The 18,655-nt window shown below is 38.1% G+C and overlaps 1 protein-coding gene and 1 long non-coding RNA gene across 6 annotated transcripts in view; one reads left to right on the forward strand and one right to left on the reverse strand.

The window, feature by feature from the left end:
* Positions 1 to 18,655, forward strand: part of LOC141585598 (uncharacterized) — a 173,420-nt gene that overhangs the window by 67,813 nt on the left and 86,952 nt on the right. The window lies entirely within an intron of this gene.
* VEPH1 (ventricular zone expressed PH domain containing 1) overlaps positions 1 to 18,655 on the reverse strand; it is a 208,390-nt gene that overhangs the window by 16,307 nt on the left and 173,428 nt on the right. For 3 of the 5 annotated variants that reach the window (XM_074405550.1, XM_010335739.3, XM_010335740.3), the window contains one exon: positions 11,712 to 11,829. In XM_074405550.1, the coding sequence (XP_074261651.1) occupies positions 11,712 to 11,829 (118 nt within the window). Of the gene's footprint in view, positions 1 to 6,337; positions 11,423 to 11,711; positions 11,830 to 18,655 lie in introns of those variants that run through there. The other 2 variants (XM_074405551.1, XM_074405553.1) reach the window with 2 other exon arrangements.

Below are 18,655 nucleotides of genomic sequence, written 5' to 3' on the forward strand. Positions count from 1 at the left end.
TAAGCTTCCCTTTCCTACTCCCTAGTTGTGTGTAATTAGCACAACACAAATGGCTGTGGGGGTTTTGTTAGTCAAGCCATACATCTCCGAGAGGACTACCTATACCATAAATGAAGGCACATAAAAGTGTTGACACAAAGGTTGACAGTGGCCTTGCTTAGCTGGGATCTGTTCACAATAACGATAAATGATAGCTACTATCATTATGATTGACATCATGGATCAATGTAAAACAATCATCATCATTCTTTTATTGTGATGAACAGGTGGTTTTAGAAATACTGTGTCCTAATGGCTTATATAAAAGTGTCAGGAATAGTAAGAGAATTCAGAGTAAGAGGAAATCCTGTAATCTTTGAACTTGGCCCTTTAATAAAAACGGAGGTATGAAAGGCAATTCAAAGGGTCTCAAAAAGAAAGGTGTTCTCTCTCTCTCCCTCTGTGCATGTGTATGTGTGTTTTACAGACAGGATCTCCTTTGTTGCTCAGGCTGGAATACAGTGGCTTTATTATAGCTTACCGTAACCTTGAACTCCTGGGCTCAAGCAATTTTCCTGCCTCAGGTGTGCACCTGCAGTTCTAATCACTGCAGGTGATCACATCTTGATAATGTTTAATTTTTTTTGTAGAGATGGGGTCTTATAATGCTGCCCAGGTTGGTTTTGAACTTTTGACCTCAAGTGATCCTCCCACTTCTGCCTCCCAAAGTGTTGAGATTATAGGCATCAGCCACTTCACCTGGCCCTCTTCTGTTTTTGAGTAATTCATCAATGTATTCATTGAAACTGCCATTTGCAAGCCAACCCAATAATAGATTGAGCTGCCTTGGGAGAATTTCCTATGTTATCTGTGGTTACTTTCTTCTCTTCCCAGACTTTCTGCTTGTTTCTGCTTGCTCTTGTGACAGGCTGGAAGGGATGACCATAGACAGTAACCTCCACATAACTTCTGTTCACATGGCACACTGACTTTCATCCAGACTCAGCAAGTCCTCATACTGTGTGCTTTTTGGATTATGTCAGTTTTGTCTTGAAAATATTGTATTGTGTATGAATAACTCATATTTGAGACTGTCATGAGTTTAATTTGTGATATTTGAATTTCTAAATATTCTTTTCTGATTGTTAATGATAAATGCCTTCAAAAGAAAACATATTCTGGAAGAAAAAAATATAAACCCCAGACTGGGTGCAGTGGCTCAAGCCTATAATTCCAGCAATTTGGGAGGCTGAGGCAGGCAGATTGCCTGAGCTCAGGAGTTTGAGACCAGCCTGGGCAACATGGGGAAATCTGTCTGTACTAAAATTTAAAAAATTAGCCAGATGTGGTGGTGTGTGCCTGTAGTCCCAGCCACTCGGGAAGCTGAGGCAGAATTGCTTTGAACCCAGGAGGCAGAGTTTGCAGTAAGCCAAGATTGCACCACTGTACTCCAGCCCGGGCAACAGAGCGAGACTCCGTTTCAAAAATACACACACACACACACACACACACACACACACACACACACACACACACGTATACCTCCAATTCTTAGTTTTTAAGTAAGAAGTGAGAAAAAGTATAGTATGTCATTTCCCCCCCTTGAAAACACTGCTTCTGGGAATTATGACTGCTTTACAGTCTACGGGGAATTTCTTCTTATATATTTAAAGTTTCAAATTTACTTCAATCTTCTTCCATGGTTTTACTGATTTTTTTTCTTTGCTGTGGGTGCCAGTTCTAATAAAGCCAACTGTAATTCCAGAGGATATGCATAAAGAGGGCTAGAAGCATTAAATGAAGGGGCTGTAGGAGCCACATTTAGTAGACTGAGTGTCTGTGGTTTTTGAAATTGCTAAAGATTATAACAAATGGCATGTTTCTTATGAATCTCCAGACAGTGTTTTAGAGTGCTATATTTTTCTATTGGTAGTGGATAAACCAGGAGGCATAATCCTCACTGATTTTGTAACATTCTAAACCATACTGTGGGGACCAAAATTGGACAGACAAACTTAAGTTTGACAGCAGCTCTTTGAGGGCACTGCCACATGTGACTGAATGGCTTCCTTTCTCAGTTATTTCATACCCATCAAAACAGAGTACATTTTCTAGGCTTATCTGACCAATTACTTATGTACTGATGCAAAAAAAAAAGCTTCAGAACTACTGTGTTATAAGCGTTTAGAGCTATGTTTTCTGAACTTTGTTGTGAGACCACCTGTATCAGAATGATCCGCTGGCTTGTTAGAATGCACATTTCCAGGCACCACTCCAAACCTACTGAATCAAAGTTCTGGGATAGAGTGAGAAACCCTGCATTTTAAACAAGGGCCACAAGTGATTCTTATGTTGCTTAAAAACTTAGAGGACATAATTAGTATCTTCATGGTAGATGACAGTCATAGGTTATATGACATATGAAAGAGTAAAATGGCAAAACCAATGGTAGAGAGAAAACTATGACCTTTTGATAAAGACAAGAATGGCAATATAAGCTTAGATTCATGTTCTTGGTTTCAATCAATAGGGTTACAGAAAAAATGTTCAGAATTAGTGTTTGTGGAATTTTGCTTTTTATTGTGTTAACAGTGTAACAAAAATTATAAGGGCACTTTCCAAGAAGGTAACCTGTTCAGTAGTTCTGAGCATTACATGTCTTTATGAGAAGCTCATCAAAGAAGACTGGTCCAGGCTTGCTGAGCAATGACTGGTAAAGACCAATAGGAAAAGATTGGGAGGGTGGCAAAGAAGAAGTTATTTTTTATTTTTTCAGACAGGGTTTCACTCTGTCACCCATGTTGGAGTGCAGTGGTGCAATCTTAGCTTACAGCAACATCTGCCTCCCAGGCTCAGATGATCCTCTCACCTCATGCTTCCAAGTAGATAGGACTACAGGCATGTGCCACCACAGGCTAATTTTTGTACTTTTTGTAGAGATGGGGCTATGCCATGTTGCCCAGGTTGATCTCCAACTCTTGGGCTCAACTGATCCACCCACCTGGGCCTCCCAAAATGCTGGGATTACAGGTGTGAGCCACTGGGCCTGGCTGATAATTGTTGAATTGTAGGATTAACTTTTATTAAGAAAGGGTTTCACACATATCCCATGTTGTTCCTACTTAATCTTATGAATAACATCTCGTGAAAATATATTGTTGATGGCATCTGGCCATAGGACTTTAGTTTTAAATGTTGAGGACTTTCCCATACTGCCTGGACACTGTAGAGTTTGCCTGGGTTGGAAAAAATAGATCTGACAAGCTTCTGCCCCATCTGTGATAAGGAGAACCAACTTGTTTGGGTTGTACCATTCGAGCACATTGTAACCATTGTCCCACCTGCCTGTAAATTCTTGTATTCTGGAGCATTTTAAGGTGTTACCTACACTGCTTTCATGGAATTTTTAAACACGATTTCCATCTGTTGTGGTTCAGCACTTGGCTTCAAACCTTTTGACAATGAATGGACATTTATAATGTCTGCATTGGAAGCTTTAGCAGTTATATAAATACCATCACGTGCTGTATGTTATATATAAACACACACATGTATATATACATATATGTGTACATATCCATGTGTATGTATATTTTTAATACACATATATGAATACATCACATATTCTGTTAACATGATCTATTTATTGTACTTTTGAAAAACTTAAGAGACTGCTTATATAAAGAATATATTTGGCACAAAAGATGCTGTAAATATTATATGAATATCTATCTTTTTCTTGTAAAATGAGACACTGTTGATTCATTAATCTGTTTTTTTTTGTCATCACTTGACTGAGAAAAAATTTATTACTGACAATTTTCTGAGAAACACTAACTTTGGCCATTCATTTATTGGTACATGTTTATTGAGCATCTATTGAGTGCGAGGGGCTGAGGATAGATGGATGAAGAGAGCCCACTTCATAGAACTTATTATCTACTGAATTAAGTAGACATTAATCTAAAAATCACACATAAAAGTACAAGATGGCAGCTGTAACCAGTGTTATGGAGGAGAAGTTTGAGATGCTTTGAGAACCTTGTTATCCATCAGGGGGTTATAAAAGGCTTCCAATACTGAAGCTGTGAATTTGATTCGTCATCAGAAGGCTAAGATCTAGTTTAACGAGGTGAAGAGGGGAGAAGGGGAATTCCTGGTATAAGAAAAAGCACATATAAAAGCATGGTGGCAGGAAGAAGTACAGTGAGTCTGGGAAACTTAAAGAGGGTTCTTCTAGGAAAAGCAAAGAAAGCAGAGGAAATATGGGACAGGGTGAAGCTGGAGAAGCTGGGAGAGACGATTCCATATGAGACCACAAAGGGTATGTTATGAAGTTTGGTCTTTAGGAGCTATGGGAAGCTCTATAAAATTTCATGCAAGGGATGGCACAACAGATTTGTGCTTTGAAGAGTTCACTCTGGTTGCATCGTGTGAGATTGGAAGGGTTCAGAATAGTTCAATGAGGAGGCTATGGTCATTATTGTAGGTAAAAGGTGATGGCAGCTTGCACTAGTGGTATGGAGAGAAGCGGACATATTTGAGAGCAATTGAGAAAGTAAAAATCCTCAATATTGGGGTGATAGATTGGACGGGGGTAGTGGAAAAGGCAGTAAGTGGGTCTTTGGTTGGTGCAATAGATTGAGTGATGTTGCATTCACTGAGCTAAAGAATGCTGAAGAAGAGTAAGTGTTTCGGGGAAGCAAAGAGACAATCATGAGTTTTAATTTAAATGAACTGACACTGAGCACAGTGGTGCATACTTGTCATCTCAGCTACTCTGGAGGCTGAGGTGGGATGATTGCTTGATCTCAGGAGTTTGAGAGCAGTCTAAGCAACACAGCGAGACCCTATCTTAAAAATAAAACAAAATAAACGAACTGATTTTGAGGTGCCTTAGAAGCAGTCAAATAGGCGGTGGGCGATGTAAATCTAGAGTTCAGAGGAGAGGCTGGGACTGCAAATATACATCTGGACATTTTGCATAGAAGTGATTACTGGAGTAAGAGGTTTATGGCACCAATGACTAACTGGGTAAAGAAAGGTGAGCTGAGGAGGGGTTTCCAGAGAGTAGGAAGGAAGTTAGAGGAGTGTTGTGTCATGGAAACTGAAGGAGAATAATGTTTTAAGAAGGAGGAATTGGGTCTACAGAATGGAATATTGCTAAGAGACAAGTAACATGAAGACTGAACCATGTGCAGTGCATGAGTGACTTGCAAGTTTTTAATGACTATATAGAGAGATGATAGAGTGAGAAACAAGGTTAGAAAGGGATGAGTCACGAGGAGAAAGAGACAAGGAAGTGGACAGAGATAGACAACTCTCTTGGCTTTAAAGGGGCAGTGAGAGATAAGGCAGTAGATGGAGAAAAAGGGGAGGATAAACCACTTAATTATGTTTAAAAGCCAACGGGAGGACTCAGTTGGAAGGGAAAAATTGAATAGAGAAGAGAAAAAGGTTAATCTATACTGAAAAGTTTCTGAGAAGGTGGGAAGGATGAAATCCAAGGCAAAATATGACCATTCTTTGGTGACTTTGTTCTCTGTGGCTGCCAAAAAGTACCAGTATGTCTTTTAAATAGGTGTGTTTGTGGCTGTTAAACAAATTTCATTCTTATATAGTGTGCTTATATAGGTCAATAAAAAAGGATTGCTCTGCAAGATGATGGCTAGAGCTCTTTTAAAATATGCAAAGTGCTTTATTTTTAAAATTTCACAAAATTATTGAAATCAATGTCATCTTATACTTGTATGGTGATGAAACTAATGTATTCACATTAGTCTACCTTTACAAAGCTTCTTCTCATCTATATATTGGCTTGACTTAGCTTGTTCTCTGTGTAGAAAAGGACAAATTACTATGTATAGTGATTTGTTTGTGGATAATCACAGAATGACTCATGCTTTGTTGCAAGTATAGGGCCTACCTGACACTTTTTCTTTATATCAAGATTGTTGACCAAATATGGAAAGGCAGATGAGTAGGACTGTGATGCTAGATGAAAAATAAAAGTTAATCCCTGAGGAGTGTTAGGTTTCTGATCTTAGCATGTTTCTCTTCTAGGTTCACAAGTTATTAGCATGTTTACTATGGGCTCTTTGTTTATGTGTATATTGTAAGATTTTAGCATAATACTAAAATTCAGTTTCCGTAATATGTTGAAACCTTGTACACAGCAATGTTTCCAAGAGATGCTATTTCTATTTTCAGTTCAGTTACTAGTTTTCAATTTTGAGAAAACATTAGATTTTTAAAAGTTAGATTTTACAGTTGCATTTCAAAACAAATTAGATTTTTCCATGGTTATTCTGTCACTTAAGTAATTAATGAATTACTCAATTACACATCTATTGGCCAAACGCTTATTAAACACTATAATGTGCCAGGCACTGGTTAAGGCATACAAAGATGAGGCATAATCATGGCTCTTCTTGTAGTTTACTGTCTAGAGGGAAAGACTGATGGCCACATGCCATATGCAATATAGAAGTGTGGGCAGAGGACAGAAAGGACAGAGGGAGAGAAATTAATTCTGCTTGGGGGTGGTGTGTAGGTGTGTGTGCATATGTGTGTGTGCATGTGTGTGAGAGAGAGAGAGAGAGAAAGAGAGAGAGAGAAATGAGAATGCGTGAGGACGTTTAAGAGGGAGAGAAGAATGCTCATGCCACAGAGGCATAAGATAGGAAGATGGAAGATGGGGAAAGGGAGAAGAGGAAGATTCCAGGATAATAAATTATCTGAGTTCATAAATGTGTTTTTATTTTGTCATTGAGTATTTCAAAGTATCTCTGAACAAAAAGCTGAGGTTAAATTTTACATAATCAATATATACTCAGTAGTCCCAGTATATAAATGTGAAAATGTGAAGTTATTGTACAAAAAGCATTGCCTTGTTTTCGTTGTTCTGCCAGCACTTAGCATGTAGAACAGTACTCTAACACATGGGAGGAGAAAAGACATCATACTGCAATGCTAGCCACCACATACGTCAAAATTGAGTTTTCTTTTATCACTTTTAAAGTTCTACAAAAGTTGACATTGAAATTTAATGGAAAAGCTTCATATTCATGGACTCACAAGGCTATTGGTGGCCTTATGGGGTAGGTCCTCTCGGAGGTCATTTAGTTCATTTTCTCATTGGCATCTAGAGTGGAAAAATCATCTAGCCCACATGAAGGGTGCCCCTCAAAGAAGAGCCACAACTGCTGTTACCAATTCTTTTGACTGTCTGAAGAAACTCTCCTGATGGAGGAGGCATTTTGAAACCATCTCTATTTGCTCGTGTATTAATAATATAATATATAAATATCACATTCTTTTAAACAATTTTTATTTCTTTATTTATTTTAGACTTAGAGAGAGGGTCTATGCTATGTTGACAGGCTGGAGTGCAGTGGCTATTCACAGGCATGATCATCGTGCACTACAGCTTCAAACTCCTGGCTTTAAGGAATCCTTCCACCACTCTCTCTTGAGTAGCTGGGACTATAGGCATGTGCCACTGCACCCAGCTTGACAGTATGTTCTTATAACACAACTATTAGAAATCAAGTTCTAAAGATGAATCATGATAGAAAGTTGTCTGAAAAAATTGTTCCATTTTCTTTTAGAACGCAAGAGGACCTCTTACTCTTGATCACATTCAAATTCTAAATGTCTAGTGACTAAGATACTAATCATATGGGGTTACTTAGATTTATTGAGGAGGACAGGAATGCCAAAACTCTTAAGTTGTTTTTTTGTAGGGTGTAAGAACAAAGGCATCCCATGTGTCTCAAGAAATGAGTGAAGTCATGACCCAGTTCTTCCTCCTACTTTACAAAAATGTGACTAAAGAGAAAACTAGATGTGTTCCAGGACAGACTGGCTGACTAACTCTTACTGTCAACATGCACTGTGCAATTTCAAGACACAAGGACAACTGATAAAGAATATTAGCTTGGTTTTCCAGAAATAAGTTCTGTTCTGTTCAATCTACTTGCTCAATCTCCATTCTTTCATTCATGTGGAGTAATGAGATCTGCAATAAACACCACTAGGCAAGTCTCTGAGGATTACTGAGTTATTTCAGTAATTTTCTAATCTTCTATTCTAAACTTTTATAAAATGATTATCAGAAACTGAATCAGCAGTTGGAAGAATTGGAAATAGATTCTACTGTAATCATTTCCTGTAAGTAATAATTTCTCACACATTGTCACACCAAAATCTGTGTTCATCTTTAAGCAGAGTAAGTCATCAAGGAAGTAGATCACTTCTAAAAAATTAAACTTGTCTCTGGGTCTTCATAATATATTATAACTTTACTGAATGATTGTTCCTTGAATTTCCAATATTTTATGTCCTTAACTTGAATTTTCCCTATAGGTTGAAAAGTTGGGTTCTGGAATTGGCCTGTCAGGATTAAATCCTGGTTCCATCACTGAGAAGCTGTGTGACATTGGGAAAATTACTTAATCTCTCTGTGTTTCGGTTTTATGATCTGTACAGTGAAGTCAATAATGGTGAGAAAATGAGAAAAATGCATGCAAGCTTAGCATATCACTAGAATGATAAATGCTAGCAATTATAATCATTTTAGGGCCTCTACATTATTCTAGCATTTACTTTCCTCTGACTATCTGTACTTTATTAGATAAAAATTTTATTATTCACCAGACATTAAACTCCTGTGAATTTCTACATGTTGATGGTGAAGTTGGTGGGAGAATAGTGATGATAGTTTTACTTGAAGATGGGAATGTATGTGAGTTGAGCATGTCAGTCAGCTGAGGTACTGTCTGTTTCTGAAGAAGTCCCCTGGCTGAGTCTACACACTGTTAAGAATTATTATATATTTTTGGATATCTTTCCTAATATCTAATTGAAATTCTCTAATTGTTTTGTTTCATTTATGGAGTTGCCAAACAGCATTAAAAATATTGAAACATGAATATTTGAAAATAATTATTGTATCATTTGTTAATTCTTTTAAAAAAATATCAAAAACCCAGTTTTTTCAGCCTTTTGTTCTAGACTCCAGTTCTACTTCTTTTGACCCCTTCTCCCTGAGGCTAACAGGGCATCTGGCTCCTGTGTGGGTGTTGATGAAACTCAGACCATTACGTAGAGTACATGGAACTCAATCGGGCACAGTACATTCTAGGTGCTAAGACAGGCATAGAAGTGGATTAAGGCTTTACAAATGGTCTCTTCTCTCAAGGAGGAAACAGCGCCAACCTCCGTTTGCCAGGTTCAGAATGCATTGAGAATGGTATACTGATGAAGTTGATATGGTTAGCATATAATCACAATCTTGAAACATCACATTTTGACATTCAAGGAATATTTGACATTGCAATTTTAAAATATTATACATTCATTCACTCACTCAACAAATATAGCATGCTAAAATCATGAAAGAAGTATGCTAGAGTTTCTCAAATACAGCTTTTGGCTCTAACTGAATTACTAATTTCTTTTAGAGCAGATACATTGTACCTTATTCATATTTCTATCCCAAGGGTCAGTGTGTAGAAGACACTCAACTAATGCAACAAACATACTTTTCATAAATGAAAAATTAGATGCAAGTAATATGCTAACTGTGCATGACCAATAAAGTATTTGTTGTTATGTCTCATCTTTAAACTTTGAATTTAAGCAGAATTTGAATGCAAATACTGTCTCTATGAGTAATATATTTGGCAACAGTATTATGTTAGACCTTTCACTAAGATTAAATATATAATTTATATGCTTATCTAAAAAAGAAGATGAAATCAACAACCTATATAAACTATCCAGGGAGTCAAGTTTTTCTATGAAAACAAAACAAAACAAAACAAAACAAACAAACAAAAAAAACAGTTTAAAATAGGACTTTTCTCAAACTCAAATCCTCTTTCATGTAATAAAAGGAAATGAGCAAAGAAATCCAAACCCGCTGAAGTTTTCAGGGCCAAACATTTTGATTCAATATGTTCTGCTCTAAAATATTTGGTCTTGCTTGAATTTTTATTGCTATATGTTCTCAGTTTATATTTAGCTGTGAGGAACACAAGTAGGAAAGAGTGAATGTGCAGAACATTCTTTTCAAGAGCATGGCAGTGAATTTGAGAAAATATGTATTAAAGGAACACTTTTTGTGTTTTTAACTTTCAGCCCCTTTTCTGAGGCCTCCCTTGGCAAGATATGATTAAATATTTATTGAACTAAGGACTCAGCTTACTTGGAGTGAAAACTCTTCAGGGCCTCTCAGAGCTACCTAAGATAAGTACCTTATTTTACTAGCTCTCAAATAAAGTTTCTTTCATGCTCTGTCTTCATATATGAAATAAGGTCTAATTAGAAAGTTTTATAATGGAGACAGTCAATTCCCCAATTCCTTATTTGTTTGAATTAACTTTTAAAAAATTGGGGTGTTCACTCTGGCGTGGGCTGAATCCGGACTCTGTAATCAGCCAACAATCTGTGCTTTACAAAGGCTGGCATCCTAACCGCCAGCTTCTGCCATCCACCCCTTTTCCGTGGGGTAATACATTTTAATTGGCACTTCTCCGAGAGCCCTGCACATCTCCATCTGGCCAAATAAACATACTTTTTTGAGTCAGCCTCAACATCTTGGCAGTTAACAAGAGGACAGACTTGCCACAATGGGTAATCTTTAAGATGCATAAAATCCTAAAATTAAAGGACTGAGTACAGGTGGTATAATCAACGGCTTTCTAGAGGATGGCTCATCTACAAAGTGGCTTTGTGTTCAAGAATCTTTTAACACTGCTTTCATGGTCCAAACTGCGGTTCCTGAGCCGTGACAGCATTGAGAGCTCTCTCCTCTCAAAGGGCACTTTAGTGATGAAATATTTCACTTCCAATGACAGCATAACTTTTTGGACATAGCCTTATTAGCAACCTGTCTCCACTGGTCAGATTGAGCCAAGTGTATCCACGAGGCAGAATGGTGAAATGCTTAAGAGCATGGGTTCCAGAGTCTGGCTGGATTCAAATTCTGCTGCTGTTAATTTATGTTTGTGATGTTGGGCAGTTACCATATCTCTCTGTGTCTCAGTTTCCTGATCAGTAAAGCAGAGATAATATCAGTATTTTCCTCATAAGATTCTTGCAAGGATTGATTAAATGAGATAAGGTATTCAATATGTTTAGCATAGGGCATGACTTGTATTTGCTAACAAGTATTTTTAGGCAAGGTCAGTAGACCAAATTCCTTGAGCAGCAGAAAGGAAGTAGAAGGGTGAATTACCAGCTACAAGGTTATTTCTCAGATAATGTCTTACTCTTTTAATGCTTCACTTTTTACACAGTTTAATCATCAAGCAACAGTGTTAGGGATTACATGAGATAATATGATCGGTGTGCTGATTCACTCATTTAGTGTGGGCTCATTTCCTTAAGGAGCACACCTTGACAGAACACTTCTTTTCTCTCTAACCCTCAGGGTCATCTGGTTAAAATGAAGAAAACTTTTAGGGCAAAATGGCTCATACTGCTTCTTTGATAACCACATATAGTTAAGGGATTTTTTTTCTTTCTCCCCCTCCCAAAGTTTTCCCTTTTTCCTATGACCCCTTTGGTGAGATGCCATTCTCAGCACAAAACAGGGACATGATTGTGCATTATTACAACTGGGGATGTTCATGCAAGAGGAAGGCCACCTAGAACAATGGGGCAGATAGATCCCTGTAAATTCAAGGGGCACAAATCATTCTTAGCAGCAGGTAGGGGCCTCTTACCAGTTGCTTTTTCAGGGTTGTTGCACATGAAGCATTGCCATGCTCCTGCTGTTTCGCTGAAGCCAAACACGTCAAAGAACCTCACTTCTTCCAGATGGAGCTGTACCTGGTCCAGATCCTGTTTTAGAAACAGAGCACAAAGAACATAAGCCATTTGCCTGCTACCTAACACTCAGAGACTGGAAAAAGGGGATGTGGATTAGGATGGTCAATGCTCAATCTCAGTGCTAAGGACTAAGAGATAGCATTAAAAAACAATTTATCTTGGCCAGCCTTAAAAAAAGCTTTCAGCTCAAACTTTTCCATGACAGTATTTATAAATGCAGTGGGAGTGAGCATAGGCCCCAGGGCTGAGTGTCAGGATTGACGTGTCAGAGCCTGAAATGGCCCAGAATTTTCTTGCATCTAGTAGTGGCTCCAGATTTTCTGAAAAGAAGGGATATCCAAATGGCAATGTGGTTAGAAGAAATGCTGCTGGAGGATTTACATTTTATATAAAATTGAGAACCAGTTATCCATATCAAAACATATTGTTGGCCGGGTCTGGTGGCTCATGCCTGTAATCCCAGCACTCTGGGAGGCCAAGGCAGGCAGATTGCTTGAACTCAAAAGTTCAAGACTAGCCTGGGCAACATGGCAAAATCTTGTCTCTACCAAAAATACAAAAACATTAGCTAGGTATGGTGGTGCATGCCTGTGGTCCCAGCTACTCAGGAGGCTGAGGTGAGAGGATAGCTAGAGCTTGTGAAGCAGAGGTTTCAGTGACGTGAAATCATACCACTGTACTCCAGCTAGGTAACAGAGTGAAACCTTGTCTCAAAAAAAAAAAAATTATGTGTGTGTGTGTGTGTGTATAATATTTATTTTATTGGCTTTACAGGCGGCTGATGGAAAATGTGGGGGTGGGCTTAATCCCTTGGCCCTTGGTTCCAGTACCATTTAGTCTTATGCTTTATCCTAAGAGTGTACACAAATTTCGATTCTATTCCATAACATAGCTGCATTGATTTTTTTTTTTTTTTTTTTTTTTTTTTTTTCTGAGGAGGAGTCTCACACTGTTGCCCAGGTTGGAGTGCAGTGGTGCAATCTCGGCTCAATGCAACCTTCACCTCCTGGGTTCAAGTGATTCTTGTGCCTCAGCCTCCTGAGCAGCTGGGATTACAGGTGCCTGCCACCACACCTGGCTAATTTTTGTATTCTTAGTAGAGACGGGGTTTTGCTATGTTGGCCAGGCTGGTCTCCAACTCTTGACCTCAAGTGATCCGCCTGCCCTGGCCTCCCAAAAAGCTGGAATTGCAGGCATGAGCCACCGTGCTTGCCCTGCATTAGTTTTAATGGAAGATAATGCCTTAAATTATATATCAATAAATTAGTTAACTTTTTTCCTCCAAATGGTTTAGTAGACTTGACACTCCAAGAAGACTACCCATGTTTTATGTGCTCTGTGGCACCATGCCAATGTGTTCCTCTTTAAGGGGCAGGGGAGAGAGGTTCTGTTAGACTGTAAATGGATGGAAAATTATTAGCCTAACCAAATTAAATAGCTCTACTGTCCTCTTGAGCCTTTTCTATTATGTAAATGACTTGTATTCTTTGATATAGGATGGCCAGAAACTGTACTCTTAAAAGGTTCCTCCTCCTAAGAGGGACTTAATGTTCTTGCTAGCCTTGCATATGCCCAGCCAACTAACATGTTTGTGCTCTGTTGAGCTGTGATTTTATTTCCTTTCCTCTAGCCTACATACTCTTATCTTCTCTCCGTATAGGAATAGTTCTTAGAAATCTCAAGGGCTGAGGGGCATTGGAACTATTTTCACTGATTATAAGGGATCAAATAGAGAATGATCAAGTGGTTACCCAGACTGCATCCCAAAGCTCCTGTTTCTCAGTTCTAAATTTCTTGACAGAGGTGAGAAATATGTCCGACTATGAGTTCACTGAGAACAGAAACATATCTATTTTTTTCTCACAATACCGCCAGAATTCAGTCCAGCATCATTAATGGATTAGCACTGATTTGTAGAATCAGCACAAAGGCTTTTTTTTAAACTAATGAAGTATATAAAAGATATTACAAAAATTTAAAGGGAATTTTTAAAAAGAACATTTACATACCCAGGAACATAAACACAATGAAGACAGGGATTTTGTCTGTTGTGTTGGCTGCTATAACCTTGGCACCTATAACCTTGGGACCTAAAAGTGCCTGTCACATAGCAAGCACTAAACATATATTTGTGTAATAACAAAAGGCATGCCCTGGGCCTAGAAATGAATACTTTTCAGCATCCTTTTTTAAGACTATTATGGCTTGTATTCTGGGGTTGGACATTTTGGAGACTTGACATGGTGACTGCAGCATTTTGGCCTGCTAACCTTTAATACCATATTGTAGGCATTCCAACAGGTGCTGTATGTTTAGGAATATTGTTTTAACAAAAATGATTTTGAATATGTTCAATGGAAAAAAAAGAAAACTTTTTTAAAAATTATGTTTTCCAAGATAAAGACTGAAGCACCTGGGAGTTTTGTGAGTTTCAAAGGTACGATCCATATTAAAATGTATAGGGGAAAAGCAGATGTTCATAAATATCAGCTTCAAAACTGCCAAGTCTCTGAAGTCTGTACTTGCCCATTGGCATGCAGATCACTTCGCTGTTTCCCACACAATTAAGAATCAATTTTTCATTTACCACAAACACTACTAGCAAACAGAGTGCTTAAAATAATACTTAAGGGGTCCTTTATTTTCCTGTTCTGAGACCAGAAGTGTCCCAGGTTGTTGCCTATAATCCACATTAGTCTTGGAAAAAAATTTACTTTAAAAGTTTCAGACAGATGGTAAGCCACATTCCTGTGTTCAAGTTCTGAAGTCAAAAGCAGGCTTACCTCTTCAAAGGATTTAGGTGTTGTGCTAAAGGATATCCATGGTAGTTGTATGAACTTTAAAGTTGGTGATAATAGCAAACTTTGAATGGAAAGACAGATGAAACACATATAGTTTCCAAAATTTGTTAAAAATGAAACCAAAATAAATCACAAAACAAGCAAACACAAACCAGCAACCAGTGATACCTAGATTTTTGGACCTTTGGCCTCTTAAATGTGCTTGAGGTCAGTAGTTCTCTCTCCTACTTAACCTTCTTTGCCCTTCTGGGTCCTGTAGCTTCCCAGGCCTTGACCAAGAATTGCTGTATGACTTCTATTTTTTTTTTAAAACAGGAGAACAAGAATAGATTTGTTTAGAGAATTACAAACTTTCTTTAAGATAACTAGACTCCAGAAAAGTGATAAAAATAACTCATATCTAACTCTAAGTCACTGTCTGAGTATTTTTCAGTTCTAATGGGATTAGAACAGAAAGACTAGGCAGACAGACCCTAAGGTGACCTCCCAGTAATTTTCACCTTGTGGTGTTCATCTGTTTGCATACTGCCATCCCCCGTGTGTGGGAAGGACCTTTGATTTGCTTCTGACCAAGAATGTGTCAAAGGGGATAACTTACCAATTCCACTGTTATTACACACACACACACACACACACACACAGACCCGTCTTGCTAGCAGATGCATAGGGAGACCCTCTTGCTGTGCTTGAAGAAGCAAATTGCCACATTATGAACTACAGGGACTATAGGTGGCCTTTAGGATCTTAAAGGAGGCTTTCAGCTGGTTGCCAGTAAGAGTTCAAAGTCATCAGTCCTACAACTGCAAGGAAATGATTCCAGCCAACAATCAGAATGAACTTGAAAGCAAGACCCTACACATTTGAACCTCCAAATGAAAACACAGCCCAGCCAATACCTTGATTGTAGCCCTGTAAGACCCTGAGTGGAGGACCCAGCTAAGTTACAGCTGAAGTCCTGACTCTCTGATACTTTGAGATAATATGTATGTGTTGTTTGATGTTGCTTGGTTTGTGCTAATTTGCTATACATTATTGAAAACCAATACTGAGAGTGTGCCATGAAGAGGAAAGAAAAGTGACATCCTTTTGCGCAGTTCTTCATGAAAGTGATGATTCTATTTAGAGGAGTCACATTCTCCCAAGTACACTCCAAATCAGGCCTCAATAAAACACAAAGAATGTTGAAGTTCAAATTATTTTCATTGATGTAAAAAAAAAGGATATATATTCATAGTAGGTATGTACTAAGAAGGATGTTCCTGCAAACATCATTTAATTTAAGAAGGTCAAAAGTCACTGGAGGAAATGGAGGAAAAAATAATATTTTTAAACATTTGGCTAAATGAGCATTTCTCTAGTTTTAGAGAAAAGTCATTAATGAGGGTAGGAATTTGAAAAACTATAAGTCGTCTAAGCCAGGCAGCATAGAAAGATGAGAGAATATTTACAACATCATTTCACTGACAAATGGCAGCATGAGTCAACACAATGGATTTTGTAAAAGTGCATAGTAGTCTCTGGATCTTATAATGTGGTCTATGTACTCTGAGAGGGTACTGTGAAGCAATTTTCCAGAAATCAGTGAAAGTATACGTCTGGAAGAACTTTGGGTTTTGGCACATTTAAATTCTGTCCTAAAGCTATTTGAACACAGATACAAAACATAGCATTGCCTCATGTGCTCTATGTGCCTGTGGTTAGCAGAATGACTCTAGGCACATATTTCAAGTATCTTTCAAGAAATATAAACAAGAACCTTTTTTAAATCCCAAATATTTTCACATATTAATAATCTTTATGTTTGTATAGTTATTTCTAGTGCACATACTCTGGATGTGAAATAAGCTTAGTGAGGGAATATAATTAGTGATTGATCTTTATATTGTCTTAAATTGTTACAGGCATAGTGTCTTATAGGAAATGCTGTTTGTTGAATGAATAAACTAGCAAAAGAGACTTTAAAGAATAAACTAGCAAAAGAGACTTTAAAGAATATCCATGGCACAATTTTTTTTATGTCTTTCAACTTGTGAAAAATATTACTATTGGATTCAATTTATATAACACAGTATTCATGGCACCTGTATCAGAAACCATGGATAAAGTGATGAAGGAGACATAGTCATCAGTCCAAGTGAGAAGGTAATTCATTGGGTCTGCAGTATTCCTCACAGAGGAAACTGAATACAGCTTCATTTATGAGGTGTTATTGTTACTAAGCTTCTTCTGGTGTGATTGTTTTTTGCTCTCAACTGGATTAAAGCTCTTACCAGGAAGATTGACTTCCATATTATTTTGCAGCTTCTTAAAATACTTAGTATAGCCCTTAGTGCGTATTCAATGAAGTATTATACATTTTTACTAATTGATGCACATAGCTCTTATCTTTAATTTATATCACAGTAGCATTTAGGTTTTTAATATTCATGTCTATTCAACTATGACCATTAAGACTTTCCAGAATACATTTGTTTATATATATATATATATATATATATATATATATATATATATGTATATATGCACATCTATGGGTATTACAGGAATTCATTTTATTTAACAAGTTTTTAGAATAATGTGTTAATTATTGAAGAATGATATTTGTCTTAATTTCTCAATATAGCATGTTGTCTACTTGTTCTCAAGACCCTCAGCTTTTCCAGATTGTTAATTCTCAGTTGGTATTGGCATAAGGAATCCTTAGGAAATTTGTTACAAACATTCTATATACTTCTCGTCCCTGAATGCCTAGCCTGATGAGTTTGTGGTGGAGCCTGGACATCTGCATTTTTATTTTATTTACTTAATTAACTTATTGAGACAGGATATTGCTCTGTTGCCAAGGCTGGAGTGCAGTGGTGTAGTTATAGCTGACTGCAGCCTCAACCTCCCTGGCTCAAGTGATCCTTCTACTTCAGCCTCCCGAGTAGCTAGGACTACAAGCATGTGCCATGATGCCCAATTATTATTTTTATTTTTTTTGACTTTTAGTAGAGATGAAGTCTCGCTATGTTGCCCAGGCTAGTCTTGGATGCTTGGGTTCAAACAATCCTTCTAACTCGGCCACCCAGAGTGCTGTGATTAGAAGTCCTGAGCCACTGCACCCCATCTGCATTTTTACACAGCTCCCCAAGTTACTCTGATGTGCACTTATTGTAAAATGAATCCTGTATCCTCGAGAGGGGATGGCTAATCTGTGTCCATTAATCGTTATTTGAGAAATTTGTCAGTCTCCACGTTCGTATGCTCATTCTTTTCCACAATAGTTTGGTTTCAAGAGGCCAGGCATGGTGGCTCACACCTGTAATCCCAGCTCTTTGGGAGGCCGAAGCAGGTAGATCACTTGAGGTCAGGAGTTGGAGATCAGCCTGGCCAATATGGTGAAACCTCATCTCTACTAAAAATACAAAAATTAGCCAGGCGTGGTGGCAGGCACCTGTCATCCCAGCTACTTGGGAGGCTGAGGCACAATAATTGCTTGAACCCAGGAGGCAGAGGTTGCAGTGAGCCGAGATCCTGTCACTGCACTGCAGCCTGGGCAACAGAGTAAGATTACATCTAAAAAAAGAAAAAAGAAAAAGGAAAAAGTTTCATTTCATATGACAAAATATGATTTTTAAATATCAGAGATATTATTATTCCAAATTGTGCAATACGGCAAGAAGGTTTGAAAATCTAACTTACTGGACCCAATATGAAGCTTGGCAGAAGGCTGGGGTAGGTGGGGAGGGAGGTGGGCCATGCGGGGAGCAGACTCTAAGCAGAGGCAGCAGGGCACTGATGTGGAGGGATTCATAGTGCGTTTCAGTATTCAACACGGATGCCACGCATGTGCTATGTCCCATTGGCTCTCATATTTCTATGCCAGATTAATAAGGCAACTTGAGGTAAACGTGACTATATGAGGCCAATGTGGCAAACTCCTCACTATCACTACAGGTCGCTAAATAAACTTATATTTCTATCCTTTGAGTTTCTATGTGTTGGGAACAACAGAATTTCTTCTTGGCAAATGATGGCAATTCTATGGGTCTGGC

This window comes from Saimiri boliviensis, chromosome 9 (assembly GCF_048565385.1).
Source record: "Saimiri boliviensis isolate mSaiBol1 chromosome 9, mSaiBol1.pri, whole genome shotgun sequence".
Lineage (NCBI taxonomy): Eukaryota > Metazoa > Chordata > Mammalia > Primates > Cebidae > Saimiri > Saimiri boliviensis.